Source organism: Neolamprologus brichardi, chromosome 23, assembly GCF_056152115.1.
Source record: "Neolamprologus brichardi isolate AB-2024 chromosome 23, ASM5615211v1, whole genome shotgun sequence".
Taxonomy (NCBI): Eukaryota; Metazoa; Chordata; class Actinopteri; order Cichliformes; family Cichlidae; genus Neolamprologus; species Neolamprologus brichardi.
Window position 1 is genome coordinate 13,596,012 of NC_142125.1, and position 14,461 is coordinate 13,610,472.

The window sequence follows — 14,461 nt, forward strand, 5'->3', positions numbered from 1 at the left end:
AGCGGGAGCCAGCTGGCCAGCATAGCTGTTGGGGAGAGAGGAGGGGGTCAGAGCCGGTGAGAAAGAAAGGTAATGAAAGACGGGTGGAGGCGCAGCACTCGTGGCCTGCTGCTCTCTCTTTGTGTGGCAGTGACCATATGCTGGCACATGCACACACACTTCACTGGAGATGGGGGAGCTGAGGCAGCACGGAAACTTAAGTAATGGGAGAAGTCCGAGCCAAGGCATGGTGGATTACAATGAGAGTCATTTTTTACAACTATTTTAAAAATTAATCAAAGAGAAGGGCGACTAAGCAGCTGGTACATGTAGAATATTACAAACCACATGAAACATTTCATCGTTGACTTGAGAAAATATTAAAAGTGCATGTAAATATTTTATTTCATAACACTCATACATGTTCCCCGACTCCAATTAGCTGAAGAGCTCCTCACATGACGTGATGGGAGCCGAGTACACTCCTAACATAACATCACCCCTAAGGTCACTTTGGGTTCTCCATTTTTATTATTTATATGAAATATTTCATGCATTTTACATGATCGGTTAAAGTGTCGATAAACACAGATGGCGCATGTTTAGCTCTGTGCATTCTTATTTGACCTGCAGAATAACTTTGTGCAAATGAAAGCCATCAGTTCATTTCTTCCAACAGTTGCACGGTTTCCCTCAGGTCCTCCACAACTGCATCCACATCTGCTTCAGTCGTCTCCCTGCCAACGCTCAGCCTCATAGCGTTAGCTGCCACCTCTGAGGGGACGCCACAGCTCAGAAGGATGTGGGAAGGTCTGATTGGATATAAACAGGAGGAGAGCAGGAGAGGAGTGTTATCTAACAGCAAACAATACAGTGTGTGGACAAAAGCATAACAGCTGAAAAGAGGGACTCTTTTACCTGTTTCCACTGTCTGAGTGGCAGGCGGCGCCGACGCTGGCTAGCAGCCTCCTGCAGTTTGACAATACTCTCCAGCCTAAAGCACGAGGGGGAGAGATTAATCATTCAAAGCCTTTGTAGTTTACAAATAGCCTCGTGCAGGTCATGACCTGCCTCTGACAAACATTGGTGTAGGGTTAGAGGACACTGTTGGGACCAGCAAGCCAAAACAGACATAGGAAAGGGAAGAGTCATGACATCACCTTGTATTCTTGGGCCCAGGATGGACACGTTACATGTGTTAGGGAGGATATCAGAGCCGAGGAAATGGCTGTTGAAGCGGATCCTGCCTGCAAACACGGCCTTTGGAAGAATGAAAGAAACGCAAAGGAGTAAGTTTTACAGAGAACGAGGAGAAAGACCGTCAAAACCACAATTTCAAGACCACTCATCACAATGCAAACAAACAAAACTAAGGTGCACATCAGACTCAAGCTCACCTGCAGTCGTTCTTCTAAGTAAAGTTTAATTCTTTGCATATGACTCTCATAATCTGACAGATTAGAGGTCACCAGCTCTGCAGCCTAATAGACACACAAATAATAAATAGGTAGCTTTAAAAGAGGCACACTGTTACAGATATTTAATTACCAAGCACTTTATTAGAAACACCTCCACACCTGCTTAATATTCAATAAAGCAAAAAAGGACAATCACTTGGCAGCAGATGTGACCCATATGCCAAAAGACTGCAAGGGTCTGACTTTGATTCCACCCCAAAGCGTTCCCTGCATGTTGTTCCTCCTAGTTTTCTGTCTGGCAAAAAAAGCCAAAAATGTTCACATAGAATGTAAAAATGTTGTTCAGGCAAACACAGGAGGTTTCTCAGGCAGTCTTCTGTCTGCCAATATAAAGAATATAAAACAATAGAAAGTGTAAAATAACATGAATTCATGAACCAATCTGCCTTTTGGTTTAGTTCAGGTGGACTAATAGCAGTAGGGGAAGTCTTCTTTCTGGCACACCGTTGACCTCTTACTAGCGATAAATTAAGGTCTGAGTGTCGATTCTAGAGGTTAGAGCTCCAGAAACCTTTAATAAACACCTGCTTCAGGGTGGCGCAGTGGTTAAAACTGTCATTTTGGAGGAACAGGGCTCCAGATTTGAATCTCCTGGTCTCTCTCTGTGTAATCCTCATGTTCATGGATTTTAGGGTTCTCTCTGGGTAATCCAGCTTCCTCCTACAGTCCAAAAACATTGGATTCAGGGTGTACCTAGGGATGGGTATCGTTCATAATACCCATCCTCTAGTGTCTACCCAACACCTCTATTTCTTACTCTCTCTTTGTCTGTTTCATGGTCATTGCATCGTTGTGGTTTCGGCTCCCGCCTCAGCTGGCACATCAGTTCAAAATCATCCTCCGATTCCTCACCAACTTGTTCCATCTACTTGTTTGGTAATATGGCTCTGTCCCTATAGTCCCCTTGTTTATAGTTACTTTTTGAAATGTGATTTAACACTAGCCTTAGTCTGCTTTGGCTTTGTTTGTCTGTTCACATCCTTTTACTAACCAAATCAATTGTCAATTAAATGTATTTTAAAAAACAAACACATGTGCATTTGTTTTCTTCAACAGATATTTCTTCCTTTGTAAGTGACGATCTGACCACTGCTGTGGAAACAATGGCGATTTAGTTTTCATCAGTAAACTAGGGAAGTAAAGTCACTGTTTCAGCGATACTTGCTGGACCAGTTCAGACCTCCCCATGACCACAGTTGGATAAGTGGCTATGTTTCCAACTTTATTTGGACCCCCTGACACTCAGAGCTGAGACAAAGAGAACCTCTATGGTGTTTCTAATTAAATGATTGGTGAGTATACTTGTAGTACAATATTTATATTATGTAACTCAAGTATTTGTAGCAATAATAAGTGCTTTGCTTTGCCCATGATTATAATGCTAACACAACAGATTCTGTGGTAAACAATGTATCAATAAACATTCACCTACAATAAATCACTGTATTTGAAAGCTTTTTAAATGCTGGAAAGTGTCATATTATTTATATTTAGAGCATTACTGATTAATCTTCCATCTCCACCACAAGCTAGAGCCTAACAATAACCATTTTTAGTCATCGAACATTGACTGCTTTTAACCATAGTAATTAATGCAGACATTCAGTACAACAAACCAAAATAATATCATGTGTTTGTTCATGTTATTTGTCCACTGCAGTTCTATTGTAAAGAAACTGTGGTACCACTTAATAGTGCTGTATGTATAAAGTATTTATAACATGCAACTAATAAAATACAAGGTTTCATACATCAGTTTAAACCATTATTGGCCAGAAAATGTCATGTGGATATGTCCTTCACTTATGAATTTTGATTAAACAAAAAATGCTGGAAAAATTATTTTAAACAATCCCTTTGTACTTTGAGGGCCTCTAACTGAGAAAATATTGAGAAAATAAATGGTTTATGCTTCAAGAGAAACATTAGAAAAGTCCTAGAAATCATTCCAGTACTGTACATTTAGTGAAGGAAACGCACCTTTCCAAGACCGGCAATCATCGGTGTGTTTTCTGTGCTGTAATAATAACAAAGACAGAAAGGAGACACTTATAAATTAGAACTGCACTTATTTCATTATTACCAGTGTTTCATTCTTATTCAGTATTTTACAGTAAAGATCATCACCCTGGTCTAAAGTTCCTCTCCTGTCCTCCACCAAAAAGCATCGGATACAATGGAGTTTTGGTCCCAGGGCCGTTCACGTACAAAGCACCAATGCGAGGGGCATAGAACTACAAACACAACAAAACCTCTCAATAACATTTTAGTCTTGCTATAAAAAGCTCTTAAGATGTCCCACACAGTAGATCCTGACCTTGTGTCCCACTATGGTGAGGTAATCCACTCCCAGATCACTGACATCAACTCGGATTTTCCCCAAGGCCTGAGCAGCATCTGTGTGGAGCAGGATCCTGAGGCGCTCATGCTGCTTGTTCAGAGACTTTATTCTTTGGCAGATCTCCTGAAGTGGCTGACAACAAGAAGGTGGTTCAGTATTCAGCTGTACACAGAACTGCATAGACTCATAGACACATTGCAATTATAAGTAATGAGTTAATAAGAAAATAAGCTCCTTTAAAGCTAGACACTATCCTACGTGTTAATCGTCTAATTTAAGATCCCAAAAAATTATTTCTCTAACATTAGTATTGCAGGGATAGGCTCCAGCCCCTCCACGACCCTGAACTGGGTAAGTGGAAAAAAACTGATGAATGGATAGATTAGTAGTAGCAGAAACTCGGCTGATGGATTTTCTAGCCTCTCTCTCATCTTACCATAATGACTCCTGTCTCATTGTTGGCCAGCATAACAGAGATGAGACAAGTGTTGGGGCGCACAGCGGCAATGATATCCTCCACCTCGACCCGGGCTGTCACCTTAGAGACGGGCACAAAAGTCACGTCTGTGGAAGAAAACAAAAAACAAAGTTGAGAGAGTAATTAAAGGCAAGGAGCCTACATTAGGTTATGCAAATCTTGATTTGTTTAAAGGTACTTTTTGTAATTACCCTCCACAGAATTAACCCAAAACTTTCACCACCAGGAGGCAGTGTTTTAGCAGTTTATATGCTGAATACACTTTTTCTTTGACAACATTTAACATGAACCATGACTGGAAGAGTATCAAGGATCCGGCACTATTTAAAAATGGAAATCAGTACTTTTCAAGACCTTTTCAGAAACTCAATAATTAATAATTAAAATGTAAAAAAGCAGAATTAAATTAAAGTTTTCCATTGGGTTAGCACTCTTACGTGTTGGCACATAGAAGGTACTACATCTTCATTAAAAAAAAGATTATGACATTAATGTTATTGGCAGCAAATGGGTTATAAAATAATTTAAGACCTTTAATTGTCTTGATATTTATTTTAGACATTTTGATTCAGCCACAGGAAATCTGAAGCATGTTATTGACAGATTTTTTTTTTAAGTAAAATAAAGAAAAGCATAGACTGTCCTTTGTAATACAGGAAATATTTCTTTATTAATCTTTTATTTTAATAAAAGCTACACAGAGTGGCTTCCTACCTGCTTTTCCTTCCTTTTCAAGGTGCTGAGCAACTAGTTTGACTGAGTCATGCTCCACATTAGAAGTAATGATGTGAGGAAGGCCTGTGCATCCATTCTGGTGTCCTGCACCTTGTTCTGCAGCCCTGCAGTGCTTCCTGAAGTGCTCTACAGCGGTGTGCAACACCAGGTTATTGGCCTGAAAGACAAAATCTTTGCTGTAAATGACCAGTTTGTAATGTCCCAGGATCATAAATTACTTATATAACTTATTTGCACCAGAAAAGAGCCCTGCCCACCTCAGTTCCGCCTGAGGTAAAAATGATGTCCTCTGCTTTCCCTCCAACCATTCTTGCCACATTTTCTCTGGACTGATTGATGATAGCCTTAGCTTTAGCACCTGAAAATATAAATGATTGAAACAGATGTATTCTCTTTTGACAGTGAAACTCACTTAGAACAGTAAAAACACATTCAGCACTCAGAGAAAGCCACAAGTTTAATCCACACAAGCTGCTGTGATTGTATTCCCTCCTCCAGTTACACAACATACATTTAACAGTTTCTATTGTATTTATTTGGTAGAGTGACCTTGTCATATTTCACACAGGAATACAGAGTTAGAGCACTAATGTCCAATTCCTGTCACTAGGCTGGGATTTGCGCATACAATATGGAATTAAAAAAAAAATCTCACAAAACTTTATTCAATACACATGGAAAAATATTGAAAAATAATAACAATAATTTTAAACCTTTTAGTTTTGACACAGCTTCAAGCGTTCTTCACCTGCTATATAGTTGCTACTTGGGTTTCCCCAGGCATCCTGGAGGGCTTCGGAAATGGCCTGAATCACCTCTGGTTCTGGAGGGGTAGTAGCATTGTAATCCATGTAGATCCTGAAATATACAAAATACTCTCATCACACTTTGTGCATTGTCCTATGGGAAGTATATGCGTCATAACATATTAATAAACCATCTACTAACAAGATCAACTCATAAAAAAGTGAAATTTCAATTACTTAAATTGCAATCAATTACTTTGGTTTCTGACCATTCTTAAAATAAGAAAAATATTTAGAGAAAATACACAAATTTTCTAAAACCTACATATAACCTCAGTAATTATTCTAAATCAATATTAATTCCGCAGTCCTAAGTTACAGCATCACAGCTGCTGTACAAGTAACTTGATATATATCAACATTATTTTCTTACCTGTCTAGATTCATCTCAGAAAAGTGATGAAAATTATGTTCACTGAAGGTCGGACCCTGTACCAGCGGGACATCATCAAGCTTTTTGGCCATAATACCCTTGGAGAGGAAATGACATTTATTTCATTTACCTGGATGTCTGAGTAGATAAATTAGATTATAACTAGATTATAACTACCATCAGTCTGTCTGCAAATAAGATGACATTCACTGACGGCAGATGCTGATACTTTGCATGTGTGTCCCTTTATTTACTTTATTCTGATATCTGGGATTCAGTTTTTTGTTCAGTCACACATCAAAATGTGACTAAATGAGTTTAGACCCTTACCCTGAATCCGCCCACCGAAAGTGTAAAAATTGCAGTCACTACAAAATATTTTGGTGGTGATACCAGCATTAGTCTATAAAACTGGATTATAAATAAAGACTAAAGTATTTATCTATTTCAGTAAGTTGTTTTAATTATACAAAGATATACACATTATTGTTATTTTGCATAAAATACAAGATTTTGTTCCTCTGGCTGCGATCTGTAATCTGTAGAGACAGACTGACAGGATATGGAAAACAGAGACGTGTTGTTGAATCTGCAACTTCTGTTTATTTCACAATTCATCTGCTTCTTTGCTTTTTAATGGATTTAAATGGATTTCTCATCCAAGAGATGCTGTTTATTATATGTTTAAGTGACAGCTGCACATTAAAAGGGAAACTGAAACGTAGTGATTGGATATTCTCTGTGATAAATAGCTTAAATGACTGCCTAACTTGTGTCCCATTCGCTGCATTTCCAGCAGTGTAAAACTTATCTAAAACTTTTTCATGGATTTTCTGCATCACAAACTGAATGCTTGCCAATTCTAGTGACTGTGCCACGCACACGGTTTGGATTGCTTCATCACGCAGAGTTAGTCACGTACAGCTCCACAAATTTATGAATAAAAATGCGCACTTATTAGCAGACCCTCTATAGTACTAAAAGTTCAGTGAACACACAGTCTTAATAAATATTATTTAATGGTCATAGTTGTCCAGTGTCTTGTCGGTAGCCAGCAAACGTAACATCCAGCTGATAGCGCCCTGTTCACAACACTGTTCTAGTCAACCAGCACACAGAAAACGTATTAAAAGAACCACAGATATCTTTAGGGACACTGTCGGTCAGCTCGAGCTCTTCATTATCCAGCTAGCGCTAACTTTCTGTGACAGCTCTCACATTAGCCTGCAGCTAGCTAATTTTTAGCTAACTTAGTTTCGCTATAAGATCGTATTTAACTGTGATTCCGCCTTTAAGCTTAAATTGATAAAGGAACGGAATCCTCCAGGGACATCCAAAGCTTTGTATCTGACCTTGTAAGGCTGATGTGAAGATTTCCTAAATGGATTTACAACTATACGGGTCAATCATCAGCCAGCTAGCATGTTTCTGTCACGTCCCAGACGGGGTTGCCAGATTTGTTGAAGGAAACCCCACAGTTTAAAATCTCGAAGAAAACGCACAAGAAATATTAATTTATTATGTAGAAGAGTTGAGTGTTACTGTCATGTTCTTCAGTATTTTATTCTTTATTTTGTAAATATAATTAATTACTAAAAAGCAAAAATTATTCAGAGATTTGTCACCTCACAACTTGGGGAAGACTCAGAAGGGTTAGTTTTATTTTCGTTTGAAGTCCGGCAGGTACCATGTTGAAAAAATAATTTAAAAAAAACATCAACTTAAATCTAGTAGATGAAGACTTATATTAACAGTGAGTAAGTAAAATAAGAAGAGAATTATTTTAGAAACAGCTCTTAAAAAACGTTGACACACAGACATGGCAACACTGGCGTCTGCTGCTTAGCAACAGCCAGGGAGCTGAAAGTGCCAGGAGTATTTAATTTCTCTGATTGTAGTTGTTCTCCGATTAATTCATTCTTAATAGTCTGTATTCATTTGGGACTTTTAATTTATAATTATCCATAATTTGTCTGTAATTTTTTTTTTTTTAGCGTAGCTGAGGGCTACACATCTCTAAATACAACTTTTCATGAGCTCAAAAAAACAGGCAGTGTACCTTTATTTAACTGCTTTATTTAACTTTATTTAACTCTAACATAAAAAGGCTGATTCACTAAAAAAAAAAAAGTTGTTTCTTTTTACAGTTAAAAGTTATTTTAGAAAACAAAATTTTTAAGCTATTTTGTTAGCTTTGGAAGCTGTTGTGGAAATCTCCCAACGATTTCAGTTCAGGATTCTTTGTCTCCGTCTTGTCCCTGAGCCTGGCCAGTAATGGATTCTCGGGTCCGATATGAACTTTAAGAAACATTTTTAAATATAGATATGAACTAATTTTCTTTATATGTATTATACTTTATTACAACTACATAATATGGAGGAAATGATGCGGTCATTTTCAGAAATGTTTTTCACAAATGACGTGAACTGTATATAAAAGATTGATGCAGGTTCCCTAAGCTATGGAAGAGGATTAGCGCCATTGGAAAAAAATCTGAGAAAAAAGTTAGAATTCTGAGATTAAAGTCAGAATTCTGACTTTAATTTTATGTTCAAAGACTTTCAGTCATATAGAAGAGTATGAAAAACCACCATGGCTACTTAACCTGTGAACTCAGTGAATGCTTTCCTGATGACTTTATGGGCTCACAGCTCACAAACTGCAGGCCTCAATTTTTTTCCAGTGTAATGCATCATGAAAAGTATGTGTGATTTGTACTCTGGTGAGTACTATTAAAACATACAACACCAATATACAGTTCTCACCTTCATAATTCTAACACTAATACAGCTGGCTTGGGCTTAGAGTCACTTCAAGATAAGGACTGACATGTGACATGTTTCTATGCTGAGCATAGTTACCTGTTAAATAGCTGATAAGCCAAGCAATGCAGAAGGAGGAACAGTTAGCTGTAACTGATGTCATGACAGACTAAAGTGATGCATCTATGTCTTAGCTGCAAAGTCTGCCAGATGGCCTTTGATGGCTGAGCTCTTTCGGTACGTTAAAGTCTGATTTGGGGTTTTTGAGTTTGGGTCTTCCAGATAAACATTATCAACATCATAACAATATCTGTGATTGCACAACTGACAATGCAAAAACAAAAGTTGTATTGTCTTTAACAAAAAAAGAGAGAAGTAATTTTTGTGTTGCATATTTTCTATGTTTATTTCATATATGACAATGTGTTTAGTGTACACAAACAGCTGACGCTAAAACTCCAACACTCAGAGACATTGACTGAACTACGGCCCATTTGTAAATGGGTGCAACTTTATAATACAGTGTTCACAGCAATCATGTTTATATACAATGCAAAAAATATCTGAAGAGAAAGAAAAGTAATGGTGTGAAAAAGATATGGAAGCACAAAAATGGAAATGATGTTCCTTGAAAAGGGGAGGGTTTAGAAAAAGTAGATTAAGTGAAGGCTGCCAAGAGCATGACGGTGATACTGAAAACTCGACAGTAAGGTAACCTACAGCATTACTCTGTACATGATGCCCAGCTGGGACACAGTGAACCACCACCCTCCCATACATTAGTGGACAGACTGCTTCAGCTATGTCCCACAGCCTCCAAAAGGTTCCCTGATATTGACCTACCTACAATCAATAAGGAACCGGAATGTGAAGACAATTCAAAACGATTATTTCAGCAGAGTAAGTATTTTCAAAGATCAGTTTACATTCAGTGTTACATTTTTGTGACTGCAACAATAAAACTTTGGTTGGCTCAAATGTGATGTACATTAAAAGGCCCAATAAAAACATGAGGAAAAAAGTCACCATGGAGACCAGACTGGAGCAAACCCGGGGACACGCATTCGTTTTTCTGACCACGTTGAATTTTAGGAAATGAGATGCGACAAAAACATGTTTGAGATATGGTGGCCTGAAGTACACTTTAATCTGTTTGTTACAAAAAAATATTCTGGTTGTTTGATTTGTCACAACTGTCGATGAACTGATGATTTCCATAGCACACAGAATACTTTAAAACCTCTGGAAAGATACTTCTTATTAGATGTTAATGAAGGTATTACATCAGCAGCCAAACTAAGAACATACTGAACTGGAGTTATGTTTAATTTTACTCTCACTTACTCTCAAATGACACGTCATGCTCTCACTGAGCGTGCTCTCTAGGCTGGATGACCTGAGGCACGCTCATCAGTCCAACTTCTCACAACAGCTCACACGCTTTATCTGTTGAGGGTTTTTAAACGAGAGGCATGGTTGCATTTTCATCAAAAATTTGCCAACAGGACTAAAACTGTGTAAAAGGAGCCCCGACTATTTAACTTGTGGGCCTTAATATGCCTTAAATAGCCAACATTCAATAAAACTGTTGCAAGTACTATTAGTATGCAATGCATTCTGGGTCAGTGACATAAACTAAATGCTCTTTTTAACAACCTGCAGTATACAAACCATAAACAGTATCCCTGCTACTTTTGATTGTAATTTCCAGCAGTAAGGAAACAAGAGACATGATCATTAATCTCCTGCTGCTGAGAAAAGGAGAAAGAACCTGTGGTTCTCAGCACTAATGCATTTAATGCATTTAGTCACTAAAAAAAAGCTGACAAATACTGCTGGAAAGGATCATTGAAACTAAATGCTGTTCCAGCAATCTTTTTATAGGCGTCCAAATGTTTTTGGGTAGTGATTCAAAATAGCTTGAAGAAACCTGAAAAATGGGAAACAATAGCTGCTGCTGACAGTAAACCCTCTGCTCTGAAAGCAAACCAAAGGTCACGACTCTGTTCACAGAAAAAGTGAAAATCTGACCATTCGATCAGCTCAGCAGTTTGTACGTGTTCAGTGTTTCTAACCAAGGTAGCATTCGAGTTCAAATCTTTAATTACTAACACATCTACAGTGGATTTATTGGCATCCCTTTTAAGTTTTAAGTGATTTTAATGTTAATATAATAAACTATACATGTGGTCATAGTCAGGGTTCCTTTTAATATGGCCATTTGTATGAGTGAAAATCCTGAAATATGTTTCTCTGAGTATGCTTTGTGTTATGGAAATTCCACACTTTATGATATCATAAATGAAACCTTCTGCTTGGACTTGAAATGACGATGATGATGATGATGGAAGGCAAGAAAGTGATGATATGACCTGCAGACACTCCCAGAACAGTATTTTAGCAGCATGAAGGATGTAGTTTCAAAGCAACTGGTGCAGAGGCATACTGTAGCGTGCAGTATGCCTGAAAAGAGAGGCACTACATTCAATCAATATACATATCATTCAGGAAAAAAACAGCTTCATATTCTGTACTGTGAAGAAGATTTCATCTTTTTCTTTTGATTGAATAAGGTAGCTTTGTGCAGCAGAGGATGAACTGGCCACCTACTTATATCATCTACCTAATTACTGGGCATTTTAAATGCATGTTAGCTGGGTCTAAGTTGTGACTATGCTAATCGCGTATCAGATTGTATTTATTCAAGTAATTTTCAGCATAAAGAAGCTGCGAGTTATTAAATTGTTTCAGTAATATTCATTGCGAGGGGAAAAGGTTGTATCATTTAAACATTTAAAGAACTCATTAAAAAGTGCAGTGTGCAGAAATTGCACTGTACTACTACTTTAGAAATATAAATGCTTTTTTTTTTAAATAAATACACGCAGAAATAAATAATAAAACTGTTAAATATCTAAATATATCACATTTTAAAACAAATAAAATACAGGTAGAGATTAAAATGGGAGAATTAATGTCATGACATCTGATTACTTCTTGTGGGAATGCAGGTACCCTCAGTGCTCCTACGAGTAGCTAAAAACAACATGAATTTACTACAGCGACATAAAGTTTATGATGAGATGCCATTCCCGTGCCAGGCTGTGTGTGCTAAGGTTTCTAGAAGTTTTAGGAAGAGGAAGCAGCTTACTGGATATCAGGATTTATGGACCAGAAAGAAGAGAGAAATATTCCTAAGAGAGAGACACATGACTGTCCCTTCGTATTTTTTAGCTGTATGTTGTATGCAAATCAGTTTAGACCTTTATATATAGCTGTAGAAGAGTTTTTCTATTTACTGATGCAAATGCAGCAATGTTATCCTCGCAGCTTTAGGAAAACATGCCTGTCACTGCTTTTTTTTTTTTTTTTTTTTTTAAAGAACTGATGTATAAGGCTTGATGTGTCACCGACAACAACTACAGTACATTACCATATGCATGTAATCTGAGATAAGAAACTGTTGCTACTCCCTCCATTTTCTTCTCTCGTCCAGCTATGAACAAACTCCAGTACAGTACAGTGACAAGTTTTTGAAGAGGTTCTTCAGACTAAGACTCACATCGCAGAATAGGCCTGACAGGAAATGGGTGCTTTAGGTGCTGAGGACACTAGTGATAAACAGAGAACGTACGGGGGAGAGAGATGGTTGTTGGTGACTGTAGCGGTGGAGACGGGGCTCAGCAGGAGAAACGGGATAGAGACAAGGATCTATGTACATCATAGTCTTTGAGTTGCTCTCATGACATTTTTTAAAATGTCTTGTTTCACATCCTCATCTGTCCGGCTCGTCTTCTCGACAACTTTGACCTGAGAGATAGATGAGAAAATATCCATTAAAAATAGATTTTGTTTGCAGTTCAAATTTTTTTTCCACCTTGAGATTTTTTTTGACTTACCTGATAGTTCCAGCAAGGAGTGGGTTAAAAGCATACAGCCAGTCATGCATGTCTTTGTCATTTGTGGCTTGAAGCAATATTCCACGATGTTCTGTGCACACAGCAAATGTGTTTGGGGTCTGTGGAGAGAGCCACGAAAGCTTAATGCAGCAAGCTTAATGCAATGTTTTGAATGATTCTCACTCAACTTTCTACTCTCTACTCTACCTGTTTCCTTAACTTGCTATTTTTATTAAATTGAAAGTGCGCACCTTAACTTTCACTAACTGTGCGATGTGTGTAACTTAAACCTGTTGGGTTGATCTGACTTAAAGTGAAGTTCATTAAAAAATAACTTAATAAAACTGTTGATGGAGGAGTCTGGTTCACCAACCTTTAACATCGCCTGCTGGTCCTCGCTGTACTCCACCTGGGCAGAGGAGAGGTTGAGAATAGCTCGCTCCACTGCGTCTCTTTCCGTGTTGTAGATGTAGACGTACGGCCGCCGCACGACAACATAGCGCTTCACCCATCCATTGGTGAGCGGCTCCAGGAAATGCAAGTAACCCTTCTTCGACACGATGGGACTGAAAGATAAAGATGATATAATAGCATGTTTGGGTCTGAAGTAAAGCTCAAATAATAAAATGTTCTGAAATGACTTCTTCCTCCTCACCTGACTCGAATCTCCTGGATATCTGGGACAAACTTCTGGGTCTGAGGTTTAGTTTCAGAGGCTCCGCTGATGGACTTCTTGGCCTCTGCGTCCTGCTGTGCATCAGGACCGGAGCTAACCACACGAGAGCGAGGGACAGGGGGTCTGCAGTAAAAATAGAGAATATCTAAGCTCTAGCAACAAAGGAGCTCTCTGTGCCTTACAGGACCCAAATACTGTTAATACCAGAGAATTTCAAAATAATAGACCTATTTGCTGATTCTTTTTCTGATGATAAGCACATGAAACATGTCAGACACCTTAAAAGAGAGAGAGTTCAACTCTGTCAGCTCTATATCTCTGTCTTATTACATGTGGGTCTGGTATAAAAGCGGAAACCTTAAGGTCAAGAGTTTCTGGAACTACGACTTTATTTATTCATTTTAAATATATTTTTTTGTTTTTTCAGCAGGAGATGTTAATACTTATTTTAGATGTCTTTGAGGAACATCTTGAGAGCACCCTGGAAGTGAACTGCAGCCAATTTCAACACTCTGCTCTGCAGACCGGCTCTGATAATTACTAACAACAACCATGTCAATCTGAGCACTGACCTGAGTCCAGCATTGCTGTAGCAGCCCTCAACAAGTGAAGGGCATGTAGAGGAGGGGGTGATTGTGTTAAGAGCAGAGATTGAAGTGGACTCTCTTAACGTTGTGATGGACATCTCAGAGATCTGTAATGAACACAGTCAAACGGATCCACAGCGGAGCAAATGTTAGGACTCAGACGACAAAAACAGAAATCTGATTTTCTGTGTGTGTGTGTAAACCCTTAAAGCCTGACCTTGCTTTCACTGGCGCTCACACACACATGGCTGTATTCTCTGTTGAAGGAGTGAGTGAGCAGCCGCAAACACTGTACGGAAAAAGGAGAGAGCTTAAAATGTCGGGTTATATAACAAAATCACGTGTG

General features: G+C 38.4%; 2 protein-coding genes across 19 annotated transcripts in view; both read right to left on the reverse strand.

Annotated features, from left to right (window-relative positions):
- Nucleotides 1-21: 21 nt before the first annotated feature.
- On the reverse strand, nucleotides 22-7,637 carry scly (selenocysteine lyase). The gene is made up of 13 exons (XM_006790437.3): nucleotides 7,543-7,637; nucleotides 6,191-6,288; nucleotides 5,760-5,869; nucleotides 5,269-5,369; nucleotides 4,991-5,168; nucleotides 4,235-4,362; nucleotides 3,775-3,930; nucleotides 3,585-3,691; nucleotides 3,438-3,474; nucleotides 1,377-1,460; nucleotides 1,140-1,239; nucleotides 898-973; nucleotides 22-791 (listed from the first exon to the last, which is right to left on the reverse strand). Exons 2-13 carry the CDS (start codon nucleotides 6,280-6,282, stop codon nucleotides 638-640), a joined length of 1,323 nt encoding a protein of 440 aa, XP_006790500.2. The 5' UTR covers nucleotides 6,283-6,288; nucleotides 7,543-7,637; the 3' UTR covers nucleotides 22-637.
- A 1,702-nt stretch (nucleotides 7,638-9,339) lies between these two features.
- The window catches only part of kif1aa (kinesin family member 1Aa), a 49,541-nt gene continuing 44,419 nt past the window's right edge, over nucleotides 9,340-14,461 (reverse strand). For all 18 annotated transcript variants that reach the window (XM_006790451.2, XM_006790452.2, XM_035907452.2 and 15 more), the window contains 6 exons: nucleotides 14,333-14,404; nucleotides 14,101-14,222; nucleotides 13,508-13,651; nucleotides 13,226-13,418; nucleotides 12,853-12,971; nucleotides 9,340-12,763 (listed from right to left, as the gene is read on the reverse strand). In XM_006790451.2, coding sequence (XP_006790514.1) covers nucleotides 12,721-12,763; nucleotides 12,853-12,971; nucleotides 13,226-13,418; nucleotides 13,508-13,651; nucleotides 14,101-14,222; nucleotides 14,333-14,404 — 693 coding nt within the window. In that variant the 3' untranslated portion in view covers nucleotides 9,340-12,720. The remainder of the gene's footprint in view (nucleotides 12,764-12,852; nucleotides 12,972-13,225; nucleotides 13,419-13,507; nucleotides 13,652-14,100; nucleotides 14,223-14,332; nucleotides 14,405-14,461) is intronic.

Bases quoted from the DNA above. Each gene is read 5' to 3' on its own strand.
- scly (XM_006790437.3), bottom strand. From the start codon at position 6,282: ATGGCCAAAAAGCTTGATGATGTCCCGCTGGTACAGGGTCCGACCTTC. The intron at 5,169-5,268 runs GTGGGCAGGGCT...TTTGTCTTTCAG, and splicing joins TTACCTCAGGCGGAACTGAG to GCCAATAACCTGGTGTTGCA. The intron at 1,240-1,376 runs GTGAGCTTGAGT...ATTCTTCCAAAG, and splicing joins ACTTAGAAGAACGACTGCAG to GCCGTGTTTGCAGGCAGGAT.